This window comes from Colobus angolensis, unplaced genomic scaffold (assembly GCF_000951035.1).
Source record: "Colobus angolensis palliatus isolate OR3802 unplaced genomic scaffold, Cang.pa_1.0 Scaffold36, whole genome shotgun sequence".
In the NCBI taxonomy this organism is placed as follows: Eukaryota; Metazoa; Chordata; class Mammalia; order Primates; family Cercopithecidae; genus Colobus; species Colobus angolensis.
Window position 1 is genome coordinate 5,611,944 of NW_012116932.1, and position 18,786 is coordinate 5,630,729.

The window sequence follows — 18,786 nt, forward strand, 5'->3', positions numbered from 1 at the left end:
ACCCTGCAACGATTTTCAACCTTACTCAAAGCAAAAGCCAAGTTCGTACAATAACTTACAACCTGACAATCAGGACCACGCATCCATACCACCTTACCTTTCTAACCTCTTCACCTATCTGTCTCTTCACCTTCTGATATACTCTGCTTTAGCTGCCCTCACACCTCCTTAGCATTCCTTAATCCCATCAGCATGCTTCTACTTCAGAACATTTGTTCTTGTTGTCCTCTGCTTGGAACAAACTTTCTGCAGATAACTACATCATTCACTTCTTCACCTTCTTTGGGTCTTTCCTCAACTGTCACCTTCTCAGAGAGGTTTTCCCCGACCTAAAACTGAAACCCCATCTCCATCCCTAGCAGTCCCTAACCGCTTTCCTGCTTTTTCTTCTTCTTTAGAGTTTCTAGATTATAAACTCTGTAAAAGCAGGCATTTTTTGTGTTTGCTTCACTGTTTTATCTCCAGCATCCAGAACAGTGCCTGGTACATAACAGGAGTTCAATAAATATTTGCTGAATGAATTAATCAAATAGTGGGGTATATTTTCAAGGAAAAAAAAATCTTGTTTGGGAAAGAACAAACACAGAAATAGCCCAGTCTTCATGGGTGTTATTTCATTGTCACCATCATGTACATTAACATTCACTGAGCATCCATTCTGTGTGCCAAGTCTATGCTGAGTACTTTCTTTACTTACATTTCTTCTTTTCATCTAATCATTACAATAATCCCATGCGATAGGTTCATGGTCTTACAAGGCAATGTAAGTAAAGCAATGTAATTAAGGTAAAACTTAGGTCATACAGTTAGTTAGGCAGAGTAGGGCCTAGAAATAAGAACTAGCTGAGTTTCAACACTTTGCTCTTAATTGGTAGGCATCTGCCTCTTCAGATTAAAGCTAACATTTATTAATTGAATTTTATGCATCAAGTTATTTACCTGCAATACCCTATTTAACTATTATCATTAAAAAAAAAAAAAAATGAGGCCAATATTTTTAGTTGCTTAGCCAACATACAATTTCCCCTTCTTTAGTAAGAGAATCCTGACCTATTTTGTTTGAAGTAATAATGTGTCCAGCTAAAGCTTCATTTCCCAGCCTCCCCTGCAAATGACCAAATTATATAGTTCTGGCCAGTAAAATAGAAGTGGAAGTCACTGAGAAAGGAATCCAGGAAAGAAAGTCTTTTGAAAGAAAGCCAACTCAGCTTCATGTGTCTTTGTCCTTTTGCCATATTCTTCTGGACTAGAACACAAGCATGAGTCTAGAGGTGGAACAACCATCTTCCAACTATGAGAAGGAGAGTCACCTGCAAAGTATGGTGGCATGAAAAAAAACTAGGAGCCTGGGTGCCTGACAGCACCTAGGCTGCCACCTCCAGTCTTCTTGTTATATAAAGGGGGAAAAAGATTTCATTAAGCCACTATTATTTCTATTTTCCCCACATGCAGAGAAATGTAAGCCCTATTTGATAGAACATTATGAGGTTGTTGGCCCAATGCTGGCCTCATAGAAAATGTCACCTTAGCTGAGTCTCCCAATAAGTGGAAAAATACACTATTAAGCACCACTCTATTGAAAGCATGAAGTCCTTCACATTTATGGAGGTGCTAAAGGTAAGGCCCTGGAATCTGTATTTGAAAACCACAACTTTAGACTCAAAATGTGTGGCTAGTAAACAATTAATGAAAATAAAAAGGGAAAGTCAAGAATAGAAATATATTGCACTGCCTTCACCAAAGTGTCAAAACTAGGTGAATCACACCTTAAACCTAGTATGAAGTTTTCAATTTTCTAGTCTGAGGTAAATAGCGAATACTCATTGAGACTTTTCACGATGCAGGGCAATAAAAGCTAACTGGCACAGCCCTCTCTGCCATTATATTGTATTATTAGCAATATCATGGTTACAGTTATACTACCATGTCCAACATAAATTCCTAAATCCATCTAAACCTGAATGAGGCCTGGACTAAGAAAAAAAAAAGATGCAAAAATAAAATAAAATAAATGCAATAATATTCCAATAAGTATTAAAAACAGATTCAAAATATTGTGTTATAAGATTTCACATCACATAGGATTTCATATTTCATGGCAATACCAAAAGTTGGGAAATATGAGGACAAGAGAAAGGGTAAAAAAAGGTCAGAGATAATAACAACTATCGTTTTATACAAGCTAAACACTTCCCACAAATAATGACACTCAACCTATATAACAACCCCAATGACAGAGGTGCTATTCTCCCCAGTATACAAAAAGCTGACATGGAAACTAATTACGTAATTTGTCTAAGATCACATAACTAGTAAGAGGCAATGCCAGGATTTGAATCTGGGTCAGTCTAACCCCAAAGCCCAAATTGTTACAGCTGCTTCAACACATGCCAAATACAGTATAACACATGCTCAGAAATTCTAATCTAAGACTAAGGGCTCAAAAATACTGAAATTCTAATCTAAGACTAAGGGCTCAAAAATACTGAAAGATCAATGATTAATTGTGAGAAGGACACTAACATCTTTTACACATAATCATACTTAAAGAACTTCAAATCTTGCCAAAGCATGCTTAAGGCATTAAACCTATATGATTTATTAAACCTATAAACGATACGATTCTTTAAAAAAAAAAAAAAAAAAAGCCCTTTGAATTTTCAGTCTATAGGCTTTTAATACGTTCCTAGGAAGAGATTCTGTTCTCTGTAGGACTTTACCAGAAAGACGAAGAACAAAACAGAATGTGAGAAACAATCCCATAAATAGTATAGTGCTAAGAAGCAAATGTGAAAGAAATTACAGTTCAAATAAACAGATTACAGTTCAAATAAATGTATGTGTTTTGATGGAGATGACACCATTACACTGATTTCTCTAGAAAAAATCCTTTGAAAACAAAATTTAAATGATCCCAAAACCTTTTTTCTAGATTTTAATCATTTGTTTCCTGAAAAAGTTGAGTGTAACCTGAAATCGCAAAGATTCATTTTGAAGACCACAGCTTATTATAAATTACTATGTACCAAACATTTTGGTATGGAAGCAAAGTTAGAATAAGAATACAACGCTTTACTGAAACTTGCTACTTGTACTAGGCTGTAGATGAAGGAAAAAAATTTTTTTCTCCCTGTTGGGAAAATGGAGAGAGGCTCTAAGGAGTAGACTGGAAGGATGTGACAGGTGTGGAATATCTATCAGATTTTTTTCACTCTAAAGATAGATACTTCCCTTGGCCAGGCACAGTGCTTCATACCTGTAAATCCCAACACTTTAGGAGGCTAAGGTGGGAGGATCGCTTGAGCCCAGAAGCAGAGACCAGCCTGGACAACATATGAGACCCTGTCTCTACAAAAAATAAAACTATGAGGTGGGCATGGTGGCACGTGCCTGTAGTCCAGCTACTGGGGAGGCCAAGGCAAGAGGATCACTTGAGCCAGGAGTTCGTACAGTGAGACAGTGAGCTGTGATTGCATTTCAGCCTGGGTGACAGAGTGAGACACTGTCTCAAAAAAAAAAAGCAGGGGAGATATTTCCCTTAATCTGTGAGACAATGTCCCCCATCTTCTAGTTTATATCCAAGAACCAATGTAGATACAGGAACAAGGATCCTGAATTAGGCTACAGGAGACATAGATGCCAGTATTGGCTCTGCCTCTAATTAGCTATATGACTTTAGGCAGTCATTTTACCTTTCTGTCTCTGTGTCTTCAACTGTAAAACAAGGTGGTTCACCTTATTTCACACCATACACAAAAATTAACTCAATATGTATCAGAGGCTTAAATGCAAGAGCTAAAACTAACACTTAAAAGAAACTATAGGATAAAAAAAATCTTCACAATGCTGGGTTAGTAAAGATTTCTTAGATACAACACCAACGGCAAAATAAATAAAAGAAAAAAAGTGATAAACATCAAAATTCAAAACTTTTGTACTTTAAAAGACACCATTAAGTAAATGAAAGAGGTCAAGCGCGGGGGCTCACACCTGTAACCCCAACACTTTGGGAGGCTAAAAATACAAAAAATTAGCCGGGTGTGGTGGCACGCACATGTAATCCCACCTACTCGGGAGGCTGAGACAGGAGAATTGCTTGAACCCAGGAAGCAGAGGTTGCAGTGAGCCAAGATCATGGCACTGCACTCCAGCCTGGGTGACAGAGCAAGACTGCAACTCAAAAAAAAAAAAAAAAGTTAAAATTAAAGAAGGCTAGGCACAGTGGCTCACCCCTGTAATCCTAGCACTTTGGAAGGCTGAGGCAGGCGGATCACTTGAGCCCAGGAATTTGAGATCATCCTGGGAAATGTGGCGAAACTCGGTCTCTACAAAAAACACAAAAATTAGCCAAACGTGGTGGCGTGCCCCTGTAGTCCCATCTACCAGGGAGGCAGGGGTGGGAGGATCACTTGAGCTCAGGAGGTGGAGGTTGCACTGAATTTGAGATCATCCTGGGAAATGTGGCAAAACTCAGTCTCTACAAAAGACACAAAAATTAGCCAAACATGGTGGCGTGCATCTGTAGTGCCAGCTACCAGGGAGGCAGCGGTGGGAGGATCACTTGAGGCCAGGAGGTAGAGGTTGCAGTGAGCCCTGTTCATGCCACTGCACTTCACCCGAGGTGACAGAGTAAGACTCAAAAAAAAAAAAAGGAAAAGAAAAAAAAATACTAGATGGGAAATTAGATGGGAAAATATTTAAATTAAATCATATATCAGATGAAGGACACATACCCAGAATGAATACACATACCCACACTTCTATAACTCAAAATAAATAAAAAAACAGCCAGGCACAGTAGCTCACCCCTGTAATCCCAGCACTTTGGGAGGCCAAGGTAGGCGGATCACCTGAGGTCAGGAGTTTGAGATCAGCCTGCCCAACATGGTGAAACCCCATCGCTACTAAAAATACAAAAATTAGCTGGGCATGGCGAGCACCTATAATCCCAGCTACTCAGGAGGCTGAGACAGGAGAATTGCTTGAATCCAAGAGGCAGAGTTTGCAGTGAGCTGAGATCTCACCACTGTACTCCAGCCTGGGCAACAGAGCAAGACTCCATCTCAAAAAAAGAAAAGAAAAGAAAAAAGAAAACAACCCAATGGGCAGTCCAACTGGACAAAAGATTTGAACAGATATTTCAGCAAAGAAGATCTATGAAAGCCTAATAAATAAGCACATGAAAGGATGTTCATCATCATTAGTCATTAGGGCAATGCAAATCCAAACCACAATGAGATACCACTTCATAACCACTAGGATGGTTACATGCAAAAAGACAACAAATGTAGAGAAATGAGAACTCTTATAATTACTAGTAGGAACATAAAACGGTACAGTTACTTTGAAAACCAGTTTGGTAGTTTCTTAAACAGTTAAATTTGTGATACAACCCAGCAATTCCACTCCTGGGTATACATCCAAGGAAAACGAAACATATTCATGGGATGACTTGATGCGAATACTCAAAGCAGCCTTATTCCAAACAGCCAAAAAGCAGAAACAATCCAATGCCCATTAACTGGTGTCCAGTAAAAAGGAACCATGTACTACATGGCAGATGGATGAACCTCAAAAAGCATTATGGGAAGTAAAAGAAGCCAAACGCAAAGGACCACATATTATATGATTATATTTACATGAAATGTCCAGAAAGGGCAAATCTATAGAGACAGAAAGTATATTTGTGATTGCCTGGGGCTGGGGGTGGAAACAGGGAGTGACTGCAAATGGACATGAGGCATCTTTCTGGAATGATGGAAATGTTCTAAAATTGGACTGTGGTGATGACTGAACAATTATGTAAATTTACTAAAAGATTATTGAATTGTACATTTTAATCAGGTAAATCTTACGGTATGTAAATTATATCTCAAATTTGTTTTTTTCAAATGAAAAAATGTTTATGCTAAGCAAAAGAAACCAAACATAAAAGACCACATGTTATATGATCCTATTTATACAAATGTCCAAAAAAGGCAAGTCTATAGAGACAAAAAGTAGATTTATGGTTGCCTAAGGCTGGGGGTGGAAAAAGGGATTAACTGTAAGAAAGCACAAGAGATCTCATGGGGATGTTGGAAATACTCTAAAACTGGATTATGGTGAAGACAGTTGTACAACACAGGGAATTCACTAAAAATCACTAAACGTTACACTTAAAATGGGTCAATTTTATATTAAATTATACCTCAGTAAAGCTGTTTTAAATCTATGAAAGATGGTCAAATCACACTGGAGTTCCTAACCTTTTAAAAACCATGGACCACTTTGTGAATGTGAGGAACACTAACCCTATCCAGAAGACTGAGAGGCTACCTTTTGCCCACTCACAGACATCCTAAGGGTCTGAGGACACCAAATTAACAAATCACCAAATCTCTAGCGCCTTTGCAACTCTGAAATTCTTTGCCATCTTAACACCAAAGGCTTTGGGAATGACTACAACCACCCTCTTCACCCTAGAAAGATGGACACACTACCAGAAAAAAAATAAAAATAAAAAATAAAAACTCTTCTTTTAAAATGATGATAGGGAACCTCGTCTTTACTTCTCTGGCATCATTTTGGAATCTTCCATTTAATCCTTTTCTTCAATATGAAACTGACTGGCGGAACCAGAAGCAATCAGTTCAGACCCCGGGAACCAGCTGTCTTTAGAACCAACGAATACACGTCAAAGACGCAATAAATACGTAGCAAGCACACAGGCCCATGAAGTGGCTTAAACAAAGATGTGATGTCTTTATTTAGTCCAGGTTTTTTTGTTTTGTTTTGTTTTTGTTTTTCCTACACAAACCAATACTGCTTTAAGCCCAGATTGTCTTAAAACAAGAAGTAAAAAAATTTTTTTTTCACAAAGTTTTTTTAAACACAGTGAAATAAACACCGACACTCCCAAGGCAACTAAGAAGTCTTCAGTTGGTCTTTGTTATAAAACTAATTTTAGGGCAGGATGCTGGCAAAGTAGACAATTCTCCTTCCTCCAATACACAGGTGTCTGCTCATGTCAGTTTGATTGAGCCTGTTAGCTAAACTCACCCCCCTTTTGATTTCCAAGGTCACTGGGTTATTGTTGTCCAACAAATACTCCCCTCATCCCCAGTCCCCAGCCTCCTCCCAATCCCTAGGCTTCTGTGAGAATTACAATCTATGTTTGTGCAAGTTTTGCTCTCTGCCAACTGGTATTCCTGGACCCCCTTCAAATCTTTTCACACACCAGCCCAATTTATCGGATCACGTCAAGGCACTATTTGAGGGCCTCCAGTGATACACAAAATTCCAAAATCTGTAGCAAGGCTGAGAAGATCCCTAAGCTCTGGCTCCTCCCTTCCCTCTCTATCCTTGCCAACCTTCCTTCAGGTCCTAAAACATATCGAGCTTTTCCCCTACTCAAGGCCACTGCATCTCCTCATCCCTCTGTAAGGAAAAATCTTCGAGGCTCTTAATCCTCACTTCTCATCCTTCAGGGCTCAATTGAAATGTCATCACCTCAGAAAAAGAATTTTCCTTGAAATCACCCTAACTAGATCTCCAGGTTATTCTCTATCAGAACATCTTGTTTATCTCCTTCATGGCACTTGCCAAAATCTCTTCTTTTTAATTCCGCCCCACCCCCACCCCCCACCACAGACAGAGTCTCGCTCTGTCGCTCAGGCTGGAGTGTTGTGGTGCGATCTAGGCTTGCTGCAGCCTCCGCCTCCCGGGTTTAAGGATTCTTCTGCCTCAGCCTCCCAGGTAGCTGGGACTACAGGCGAGCCCCACCACATCCAACTAATTTTTGTATTTTTAGTAGAGACAGGCTATCACCATATTGGCCAGGCTGGTCTCAATCTCCTGACCTCGTGACCCGCACGCCTCGGCCTCCCAAAGTGCTAGGATTACAGGCGTGAGCCACCACGCCCAGCCCTTTTTAATTCTTTTTGTCTACTTATTTAATGTCTACCTCCTCGACTGGAAAGTCACTTGAAAGGAGTCAGAAGCTGGGTCTCTGTTGCTCAGCGTGGTTCCTGCAGCTTCACCTGGAGGATCCCCAGCTCGCCCCAGCACGGACCGGGAGGAAAAAACTAAAGCAGAAATCGATGGCTGTGCCCACAACTTCAAGATCCCATTTCTCACACAGCCTCGGTAAGGCCTGTCCCACACCTGCAGTTTCTTTCCCTACAAGACACATGGGTCGCTCCTGTCCACACATCGGAGAATGCTGTACACAAATCTCTCCTGAGCCCCCTCAAGCCCCACCCCATTCCACGCCGCCTCACAGGCGCGCGCCTCAAAACCCCCTTCCCGTCTCACACGCGCTCGACACAAGCGTCCCACGAATTTCTGTGAGGACTGCGCTCCCCGAGCTTCCGCGGATCCCCACGTTCCCGCGTCCCCCGCCGCCCAGCGCCGCGCCTTCCCCCTCCGCGGCGCCTGCTCTCACCGATCACCTCCTGCAGCTCGTAATCGTCCCTGTTGATGGACCAGGGCAGGGCGCTCGAGTCCTCGGACATGACGGCGGCAGCGGCTCGCGGTCCTCCCTCAAACTCGCTGACCTCGCTTGTCTCCTCGCCGCGCGTCTCCCCACCCCCAACAGCCGCCGCCGCGCCCCCACCAATCGTCTCCAACAGCCACGGGTCGGACGGCGCCAGGGCGCGGGGTCACCGCGCGGCAGAGCGGCGTGGGACTCAGAGCTCCGGCGGACCTCGCCTCCTGCTCCTCCGCGTCCGGCACTGCCCGGCCCAGCCCACGTACTGTCCTCGGCCTCCGCAGCAGCAGCGACAGAAGCTTTGCCTGGGCCCAGCCCCTCTGTCCCGCCCTCCACCCCAGCCCCACGCACGGGCCAAACTTTCCCTTCTCCCTCCACCTGCCGACACGCAGCGCGCTGACGTCACCGCGCTGGTCACGCCCCACCTTGGGCTCGCCTCCGGCCGCCATCTCCAGTGTGGCTGGATACAAAGTGAGCGAGCTAGAAACCTGAGAAGATGGGAGTTGGCGGTGAAAGGGAAGAAATGCTTAGGTAGAGGTTCATCGAAGGCATCGAAAAGCCGTAGGAGAGCCTCAAATAGCACAGAGGCAGTAGCCACACTAAGCATGGCGACCAAAGGGCAGTAAAGTAGAAGGGGCGGAGCCACTTCTAGCGCCTGGGGCACGTTGCTGGCTCCGTCGTCGCATTCATTGGTTTGTTTGAGAAGGAATCAGAAAAGCAATGGGTGTAGGTAGACGTCAGTCATAAGTTGGTCCCGCCTCCAGGCTCTTAGAGCGCTTCTCCTTGTTAGGGCTGCAGCCCTTCAAGAGCCCCATTACCCCGCTCGTCTTACCACTTCCTCTGGAGTGACGTCACGGCGTAACCGTCACACCCTCGAGACGTGAGAAAGGCTCCACGGGGTGTGGAGAAGCCCTGAGGGAGCGGCTGGGTGGGGTGGCCTTCGGGTGTGGACCACTGCCAACTAGGATAAAAGGCCTTGGGCCACCGGTCGGAGTGAAACTGGAAGTTTGCCTGGTGACATTTTTTTCAAGGCGGACGTTCTCTCTAAAGCATGCCGTGGCGCTGTCTCTCTCGGTTCCCGGATCCTGCGTTGGGCGGGTTCTGTCCATTCGCAGCTTTAGAGCTGCAGCTCAAGCACCTGCCTTGAGGGCCTCGGAAGGTTTTTTCCCCCCGAACAGGGCTTGGGCTATTAAACAAGTCAGATCGACCCACGGATTTGGGGGTTGTCTCACGAGCCTTGGCTTTTGTCACCCCCAGTGAACAGTTTTCTCAGTTTGACTTCGTAGTGCCGTTGGAGAAATTAGCGAGCTGAAGACAACACGCTTGGTAAATTGGATTTTAAAAAATAAAGAGCATCTAACAGGAATAGGGCTAGGTGCAAAACTGTTCTAGGTTGGACACCTTTCAGTCCAATGGCAATTATTAAGGAAGAGACCTTAGACCGGGTGCAGTGGCTCAACTTTGGGAGGCCGAGGCGGGCGGATCACCTGAGGTCAGGAGTTCGAGACCATCCTGACCAACATGGTGAAACCCTGTCTCTACTAAAAATACAAAAATTAGCCAGGCGTGGTGGTACGCGCCTGTAATCCCAGCTACTAGGGAGGCTGAGGCAGGAGAATCGCTTGAACCTGGGAGGCAGAGGTTGCAGTGACCCGAGAGCATGCCGCATGCCACTGCACTCCAGTCTGCGACAGACCGAGACTTCGTCTAAAAGAAAAAAAGAAAAAAAAGACTGGGTGTGGTGGCTCACGCCTGTAATCTCAGCACTTTGAGAAGCCGGGGGGTGGGGGGCGGCGGGGGTGGATTACAAGGTCAGGAGTTCGAGACCAGCCTGGCCAATATGGTGAAATCCCGTCTCTACTAAAAAAATACAAAAAATTAGCCAGGCGTGGTAGCGCGGGACTATTTGGGAGGCTGAGGCAGGAGAATGGCTTGAACCCAGGAAGCGGAAGTTGCAGTGAATGTTGATCGTGCCACGGCACTCCAGACTGGGTGACAGAGCCAGACTCCGTCTCCAAGAAAAAAAAAATTCTTTTCCTGCAAGCCATTGGAAGTTCAGGGGTTTTTTTGTTTTGTTTTGTTTTTTTGTGGGAGACGGAGCCTCGCTCTGTAGCACAGGCTGGAGTGCCGTGGCATGATCTCGGCTCACTGCAACCTCTGCATCCCATGTTCAAGTGATCCTCCTGCCTCAGCCTCCCAGTAGCTGGGACTACAGGCGTGTGCCACCACGCCCAGCTAATTTTTGTATTTTTAGTAGAGACGGGGGTTTCACCATATTGGCCAGGCTGGTCTCGAACTCCTGACCTTGTGATCCACCCACCTCAGCTTCTCAAAGTGCTGAGATTACAAGGGTGAGCCACTGCGCCTAGACTTTTTTTTTTTTTTTTTTGAGACGAAACCTCGGTCTGTCACCCAAGCTAGAGTGCAGTGGTACTATCTGGGCTCACTGCAACCTCTGCCTCCCAGGTTCAAGCGGTTCTCCTGCCTCAGCCTCCTGAGTAGCTGGGATTACAGGCGCCTGCCACCACGCCTGGCTAATTTTTGTATTTTTGGTAGAGGCGGGTTTCACCATGTTAGTCAGCCTGGGGAAGTTTAGGTCTTAAGCTTGAGCTACACCAATTCTCCTTTCCTTGCTAGGAGTCCTGCCTTTCTACTGCAGCAAAACCTGTGTGGCAATCTGGCATTACTGCACTGGGCAAGTAGATCTTAGTTTGGTTCTAAAACACCTCCAAGCACTGGAAGCTCTGCGTGAGCTCTGCTGTGGGAGGTCCAACTGACCATGAAACCAATCAACTAGAAGCTACTAGTAGTAGGTTTCCACCTAGTTGGTAGGATTGGAGAATGTTTCATGAAGAAGGAAGCATTTGTACCAGACCTTGCAAAGTTAACATGATTTCAATACATCCACATTTAGAGGATAAAATAGTCCAGGCCCAGCAAAGGTGCCACAGTTCCAGAAAGCAAAGCACAGGCCTTGCTGTAAGTGGTTTCAGCCATTACTACTGACACTTTCTTTACCATATAGTCTGCCTTTTTCTTTTTGCAGGGAGGAGAGGGATGGGATCAAATGTATCAGAAAGGAACTAAATCTGATGGTAAGTATTAGCTTCAAGGTTTGTACCAATAGAAAGGTCTACAAATCAGAAATTCTTAACTTGGGGTTGTTGAGCTGTATGACCCATGGACATACTTCAGGTTTTTTTTGTTTTTTGTTTTTCTCCCTGGCATGGTGGCTCAAACCTGTAATCCCAGCATTGGCCCAGGCAGGTGAATCACGTGAGGTCAGGAGTTCGAGACCACCCTGGCCAACACAGTAAAATCCCATCTCTACTAAAAATACAAAAATTAGCCAGACATGGTGGCTGGTGCCTGTAATCCCAGCTACTCAGGAGGCTGAGGCAGGAGAATCGCTTGAACCCAGGAGGCAGAGGTTGTAGTGAGCCAAGATCATGCCACTGCACTCCAACCTCAGCAAAAGAATGTGAGACTCTGTCTCAAAAAAGAAATTATATATATAATATAAAAAAATATATGTAGAAATATAATAGGATATACTTCAGGGAGAGATTTTGGCAACCTTCCTCCTTTCTTCCCCTTCCCCAGTGAAAAGGAGCTACTAATCTAATAGTGAAAATTCAAGAGGTTGATTGGCCCATGTTCTTGGCAGGCAGGGTCACCAATGGATTCTGTTCTGCCTCCTCCACAAGCATAGCTTGATGGATTAGTTGAGTCAGAACCAGCTCTGCAGATCTGCTCATTTCATTTATCCTGTCTCCTTGATTTTCTCCATGTAGCCTGATAGAGGTTGGGATTCTGTCATTTTAATATGCAAGGAATTGGCGGCTCTTTGAGGTCAGAATCCAAACCTCAACCTCATTCTTAGCCTGTGGAGTACCTTCCATGTGAAAGAGAGTATTGTCATGAACACTGAGTATAAAGTGGTGACCAAAGCAGACTCAGTTTCTGTTTTCAGGGAACAGTCTCGTAGAAAACAGTAAGCAACTAAGCAAATTGTGTAGGAAAAGGCAAGTATACTGTGACAGAGAATAGTTAGGAAGCCAGCCATGTGGTGAGCACAGTTGTCCCTTGAACAACACAGGTTTGGACTATGGGGCCTACTCGTCATAATACATGGATTTTCTTCTGTTTCTGCTACCCCAAGACAGCAAGACCAACCAGCCACTCCTTTTCCTCCTTGTCCTCAGCCTACTCAATGTGAAAACAACGAGAAGCCCTTTGTGATGATCCACGTCCACCTAATGAATAGTAAATATATTTTCTCTTCCTTAGATTTTTAAAATTTTCTTTTCTGTAGCTTTATTGTAAGAATACAGTATATAATACATGTAACTACAAAATATGTGTTAATCTAGTTTATGTTTAATCAGTAAGACTTCCAATCAACAGTAGGCTATTAGTAATTAAGTTTTGGAGGACCCAAAGTTATATATGGATTTTTGACTGTGTAGGTGGTCGATAACCCTAATGTCCTCATTTTTCAAGGGTCAATTGTATTTTAAACATGGTACAGTGGGGATTTGGGGCACTTTTGAAACTTTTAATAAATGCTTTTATTCCTATTATATTATGCTGCTGCTTTTTGTATATAGCTCTGTCAGTAGTCTTCAGGGTATGGGGAAGAGGAAAGGTAGGATGATTCTGGAACTGTGGCCCTTTTATCAGAATTTCACCAAATCCTACCTAGGTTTCTTGTAAGTATGGCATATTTTCCTGAGGCGAGGGACCTTGTTTTTCCTTACATTTTCAAAGGAGCCCTTGTCTTAGTTTGGGTTCCCCTAACATCAGACTCTGAGACCAGGATTTGGGTACAAATAGTTTGTTTAGAAGGTGACTCCAAGAGGCAACTCCACTTTGGAAGGAGTGGAGAAGTAAGACAGGAAAGGAAGGATAGTCGTTAAGGGTGTGTTAATGAGGGGTCACTGTGTGGGCAACCAGGCTTAATCCTGCTGTGATCTATCTGGGAAACTATCGAACATACTTCAGAATTGTCTCACTAAGAGGTAAGGAAGCTGAGCTATTATCCCACCAACTCTATTCCTCTTTAGGGTGTTAACACTCCTGCACCTCTACCCAGCTCAGTGCTTGGAAAAGCATGCTCCTAAGGTTGGAGAATGCACTCATGCAGACATAGGCAGTCCTCCTCTTGTGTTAGAACTCTCTAAAAGCAAACTCCAGAGTAGGCCCAAAGGATATAAGCCCAGTATAGACAGCATCTGCTGCTGTGCATAAACCCAAAAGTTGAGACTCACTGTCTGAACTGAGAAACGGGGAACAAAAGTATATTCATGCTTCTCCTTCTTACTTTATTACCCTTAAGCAACTTACTTGCATTGGGCTTTGCTTTTAGTGCCTGCAGAATAGAGGACAAAAGGCTGATTTCAAGACCAGTGATGTTTCGAAATGGGGAATTATAGCTGTAACAATTCAAGTTTTATAGGCTCCTGTGATTCAAGTCTAAAAATTAATGTGTACTCTATGTGAGAAACCCGAATATAAAGAAAAATACAACCTTATACCTCTGACCTGAGCTGATTTTCTTAGCAGTTTCATGTCAGTACCAGGACCAATTATAGACTGCTAGAATTTATTCCCTCCCATCTTATCTCTTATCACGTGTCACACTTAATGTGATGCGAGGGCGATAACAACCAAACCCCCTTAGGTGTGCTTTTCACTTTGTGCCTAGAATAGTACCCTGCAGAGGCATGCATTCAGGCATGGTGTTGATTAAACAGATGAAGTGTGAGAGTAGAAGAGACATGCACAAGCTAGGAGTCTGGAGCCTGGTGACAAACTGACGGCTTGGCAATCCCAGAAAATGAATGTCTAAAGTGATGGGCACTCAAGACCTGCAGAAATGCCTATGTATAAATGTTATTGTAGGGGAAAAAAATCTGTCCATGAAGAAAGTACAGTCTCAGCATCAAGCTGGATTCTGAGCCAGAAAGGAGCTTCAGAGTCTCCCAGACTGGCACCATGCCAATTAGATGAGCTCAAGCTAAACTGAGCAAAAGATGGGAAATACCTGACTGGGGTGGAGCAGATTTCTAAGTGCCTGCAACATTTCAAACACTCTTAAAGGTTTAATATGTCTGAAAACCCAATTAATTAGGATGTTTATTGTGGCATTATTGTAAGAGAGAAAATTTAGAAACAGCCTATGTGTTCTTTGATAGAGGACTGGTAATTGTTTGTGTATGTTATGTGGAACATCTCAGGACATGTAAGACATTTTCTGTGTTAATGTAATTGATGCTGGCTGAAGCAACAACCTGAAAATCTGGATGGCTTAACCCAAAAGCTTTTTTCTAAAACACATAAAGTCCAGTGCAGAGGTCTCTGGTCCCTCTCCTTCAAGAGGAGAATGAAAGATTTTGGCTGTCTCCATCTTGTGGCACCACCATCTTCTGGGGCCTTCTTGGAGTCTTTGCTGGATCCTCTGCCTTCAGCCAGCCAGTCAGTTGAGAGACAGAACACCACAAAGTGGGCCAAGATTCAGCTGTATCTGTTACCTCTTCCCATATTGTATTGGTCAGACCAAGTCATCTGACTCCAACATAACTCTAGGAAACTGAGAAATGGCTTCTGTGTGCTCAGGAAGAAGAAACAGATGGGACTGGTGAGCATCTAGCCAATTTCTACCACAAATGCTCATTTTGGCTGCCTCCAGGCCAAAGGCAATAACTTGTTGAGGAAAAAGAGTGGGAGGGATATATCCTTTTTGACATTTTGGATATTATAAATCCATATTACTTGTTTAAAAATTACTTAATTGAGAAAGTGTGAACTGGTAAAATTATGGCTCATCCATACCATGAAACATTACACAACAGTTAGAAGAATGAAGTAGGCCAGGTGCAGTGGCTCATGCCTTTAATCCTAGCACTTTGGGAGGCCAAGGCAAGCAGATCGCCTGAGCCTAGGAATTCAAGACTAGCCTGGGCAACATGGCAAAACCATGTCTCTACAAAAAATATAAATGTTAGCTGGGCATGGTGGTGTGCACCTGTGGTCCCAGACACTTGGGAGGCTGAGGTGGGAGAATCACGAGGTTGCAGCTGCAGTGAGCTGTGATTATGCCACTGCAGTACAGCCTGGACAACAGGGTGAGACCTGTCTCAAAAAAAAAAAAAAAAAAAAGACATAGGAAATTCCAATGGCCTTGTAAAGTTTTTAACGAGATGCATAAAAAGTGATTTTTGTTTTCTGAAACTAGGTCTCACTCTGTCACCCACTCTAGAGGGCAGTGGTACAATCATGGCTTACTGCAGCATCAAGCTCTCAGGCTCAAGCAATCCTCCCACCTCAGCCCCTGGAGTACCTGGGATTACAGCCATGTGCCACCACACCTGGCTAATTTTTCTTTGAAATTTTGGCAGAGATGTGGTCTCACTATATTGCCCAGGCTGGTCTTGAACTCCTGGACTCAAGCGATCTTCCTACCTCAGCCTCCCAAAGTGCTGGGATTACAAGGTGAGAGCTACTGAGCCCAGCCTCAAAATTTCTTATTTTTGGCTAGGTGCAGTGGTTCACACCTGTAATGCCAGCATTTTGGGAGGCCGAGGCAGGCAGTTCGCTTGAGCCCAGGAGTTTATGTCCAGCCTGGCCAATAGGGTAAAACCCTGTCTCTACTAAAACTACAAAAAAAAAAAAAAAATTTGCCGGGCGTGGTGGTGCATGCCTCTAATCCCAGCTACCCAGAAGGCTGAGGCATGAGAATCGTTTGAACCTGGGAGGTGGAGGGTGCAGTGAGCCGAGGTCGCGCCACTGCACTGCAGCCTGGGCAACAGAGTGAGACTCCATCTCAAACAAATATATACATACTATTTTAATTGTTTAATTTTTTTTATCCCCAAGTAATCTGAGTTTCAAAAGCCTGTGTGCCTCAAAAATTAAGATGTTCTGTGTCTTCCATGGGTTCAGGCACCCTCAGGGAAATGCAACCTTCCAATGTGCAACCTGACCAGGGCAATGGGGGGCCCCACCAGGGGCACAGGGGTCTCTCTTCTTCTGCCATCCCCTCGCTCACCGCGGGCAGCCCAGCCCTCGCCCCGCACTGGGCGCAGCCTCCGCTCCTGCTTGATCTCCTCCAGGATCTTCTCATGCAGGGACCTCTGCTTCGGTGGCAATGGGCGCAGCCGCCTCTCAGAGACCTGCAGTGGGGAAGCAGGCCATGACAGGGGCCCACTCTGGAGTCGGAAGAGCCGGCCACGCCCACCCGGAGGGAGTGCTGCTCCCGGGGGCTCTGCATGCACCTGGGGTGGGGTGGGCATGGCTCACATGGCCCCTTCCCAGAAAGAGGGCCCAGGGCCACACAGCCCCGGGCTGGCCCACAGGCAAGAGGAAGCCAGCCCACCTCACCCATGACGCAGACGCGCTGCGACACCTCCCAGGCTGGCCAGAGGACAGCACCAGGCCCCGGGCGGCCCCTAAAGAGGAGGAGGCTGGGGCGGCACCTGCTTCAGTGGAGGCCGTGAGCGGATGAAGTCCAGGATGAGCTCGTGAGCGTCCTTCTTCACCCGGGGCGGGATGTCCCCATCCACCTGCAGGGAGGAGGGCTGATCTGAGGCCCTGCAGGGACCTTCCGCCAGAGCAGGGGGACTAGGAGAGGCTCGCGCAGCCCAAGGACAGCCTGGTCTTCACACCTCCCCATCCTCCCACTCTCAGCTCGTGGGGACCCAGCTGCTTCCCTAGTAAGCGCACGGCAGACCCACAGGCCATGCTCTGGGCGGCCACAGCATCCATGGTCTGACGTGTCCCCTCCTGGCAAAGCCCCAGTCTCCAGCACCTGGGACTCATCTGGAGGTGGGGTGGGGTGGCACACACCTCACATGGGCATCATAAGAGCCATGCCAGCGCATCCTAAGGGCTCCATGAGTTTTGTTCAAGCAAAAATATCCTACAGCCGGGCCAGGCAGGTGGCTCACACCTGTAATCCCAGCACTTCGGGAGGCCGAGGCGGGCAGATCACAAGGTCAGGAGATTGAAACCATCTTGGCTAACACAGGGAAACCCCGTCTCTACTAAAAACACAAAAAATTAGCTGGGCGAGGTGGCGGGCACCTGTAGTCCCAGTTACTTGTGAGGCTGAGGCAGGAGAATCGCTTGAACCCAGGGGGTGGAACTTGCAATGAGCTGAGATTATGCCACTGCATTCTAGCCTGGGCGACAGAGTGACTCCGTCTCAAAAAAGAAAAAGAAAAAAAAATCCTACAGCCTCGGCTCTTGTGGCCTCCAGGGGCCACCCCGGTCCTCCAGAACCTTCCACACTTCCCTTCCTTGCCTGGTCACTGTCCCTGAAGTGATACCGAGCTGTGGGAATTGGGGCCACATCTCCCTAATCCATATTCTACCACCCAGTACCCAGGACAGAGAGCAGGGACCCTCTTTGGGGTGGGCTGGCCAACAGCCAGGCTGCCCCTCCGCGGCCGCCCTGCTCGCCACGACCTCCGCGGCCACCTGGCTCACCATGACCTTGCGGAGCTTGTAGTTCCGGGCCCGGATGTCCTGCATTAGCATCTCGAAGGGCGTGAGCTGGAACTCGGTGGGGAGGGGGTTGAACTCCTGCTCCTGCACCTTCTTCAGCTTCACTCCGTGGCGGAGCTCCCGCATGAGCTGAACCCACAGCCGGGCCTGGGCCCCGGGGAAAGAGACCAGCTCTCAGCCCCAGGTAAGGCTCCACGGCCCTCCAGGCAGAGACCCCCGGCAGGCTGGGCTGCAGAGTGGCCTGGTCAGGCAGGAGCGAGCCTTACCCAGTCTGTGTGACCCAGGCTGTCCAGCTCTGCCTGTGGCGTCTCCACCTGCGGCTCGTCCTCCCGAAGCTTCTGCAGCATCTGTGACCACACATGCTCGTTAGTCCAGGGGAGAGACGAGAACGGCGGACGCAGGACAGGCCCCGTCCGTCAGGGACACAGTCACGTCATGGGGGCTCCACTCAACCAGCCGGAAAAGAGACGAGTGGGCATTTTGGCCCAGGCTTCAGGATTCGAAAAGGTATCTGGGGAAACCGAGTCATCGCCACAGGGGCAGACACAGGTGTGGAGGCTCCACTCTCCCCGTTTCATTTAGCTCTCAGTTCACAGGGCGCTTCCTCAGGTGGGCCACGCACCCCGCCGGCCCCCTGGGCCCCTGCAGCTGCTCTAGGTCCCAGCCTGGCCTTTACGCTGAGCTGCTTCTCTGAGCAGCGTCTGGGGCTCGGTGCAGTGTGGCACAGGCCAGTTTTTTTTGTTTGTTTTTTTGTTTTTTTTTTTTTCTGAGACGGAGTCTTGCTCTGCCCCCAGGCTGGAGTGCAGTGG

At 46.2% G+C, this 18,786-nt stretch overlaps 2 protein-coding genes across 3 annotated transcripts in view; both read right to left on the reverse strand.

The window, feature by feature from the left end:
• The window catches only part of OXSR1 (oxidative stress responsive 1), a 93,493-nt gene extending 84,663 nt beyond the window's left edge, over positions 1 to 8,830 (reverse strand). Inside the window, exon 1 of one of the 2 annotated variants that reach the window (XM_011953317.1) lies at positions 8,426 to 8,830. In XM_011953317.1, coding sequence (XP_011808707.1) covers positions 8,426 to 8,495 — 70 coding nt within the window. In that variant the 5' untranslated portion in view covers positions 8,496 to 8,830. The remainder of the gene's footprint in view (positions 1 to 8,425) is intronic. The other variant, XM_011953318.1, reaches the window with a different exon arrangement.
• Positions 8,831 to 9,514: 684 nt separating this feature from the next.
• On the reverse strand, positions 9,515 to 18,324 carry LOC105519883 (protein spire homolog 2-like). Its single transcript, XM_011953418.1, has 6 exons — positions 18,244 to 18,324; positions 17,960 to 18,124; positions 16,948 to 17,034; positions 16,456 to 16,644; positions 13,817 to 13,841; positions 9,515 to 9,711 (listed from the first exon to the last, which is right to left on the reverse strand). Exons 1-6 carry the CDS (start codon positions 18,322 to 18,324, stop codon positions 9,515 to 9,517), a joined length of 744 nt encoding a protein of 247 aa, XP_011808808.1.
• Positions 18,325 to 18,786: the final 462 nt, after the last annotated feature.

What these genes read in the sequence shown, in the direction of transcription:
- LOC105519883 (XM_011953418.1), bottom strand. Translation starts at nt 18,324, where the DNA reads ATGCTGCAGAAGCTTCGGGAGGACGAGCCGCAGGTGGAGACGCCACAG. An exon ending in ACAAGCTCCGCAAGGTCATG is followed by an intron (nt 17,035 to 17,959) that starts GTGAGCCAGGTG and finishes TCCTCCCTGCAG; the next exon opens with GTGGATGGGGACATCCCGCC. An exon ending in AAAAGCAAAGCCCAATGCAA is followed by an intron (nt 9,712 to 13,816) that starts GTAAGTTGCTTA and finishes GGGTGACAAAAG; the next exon opens with CCAAGGCTCGTGAGACAACC.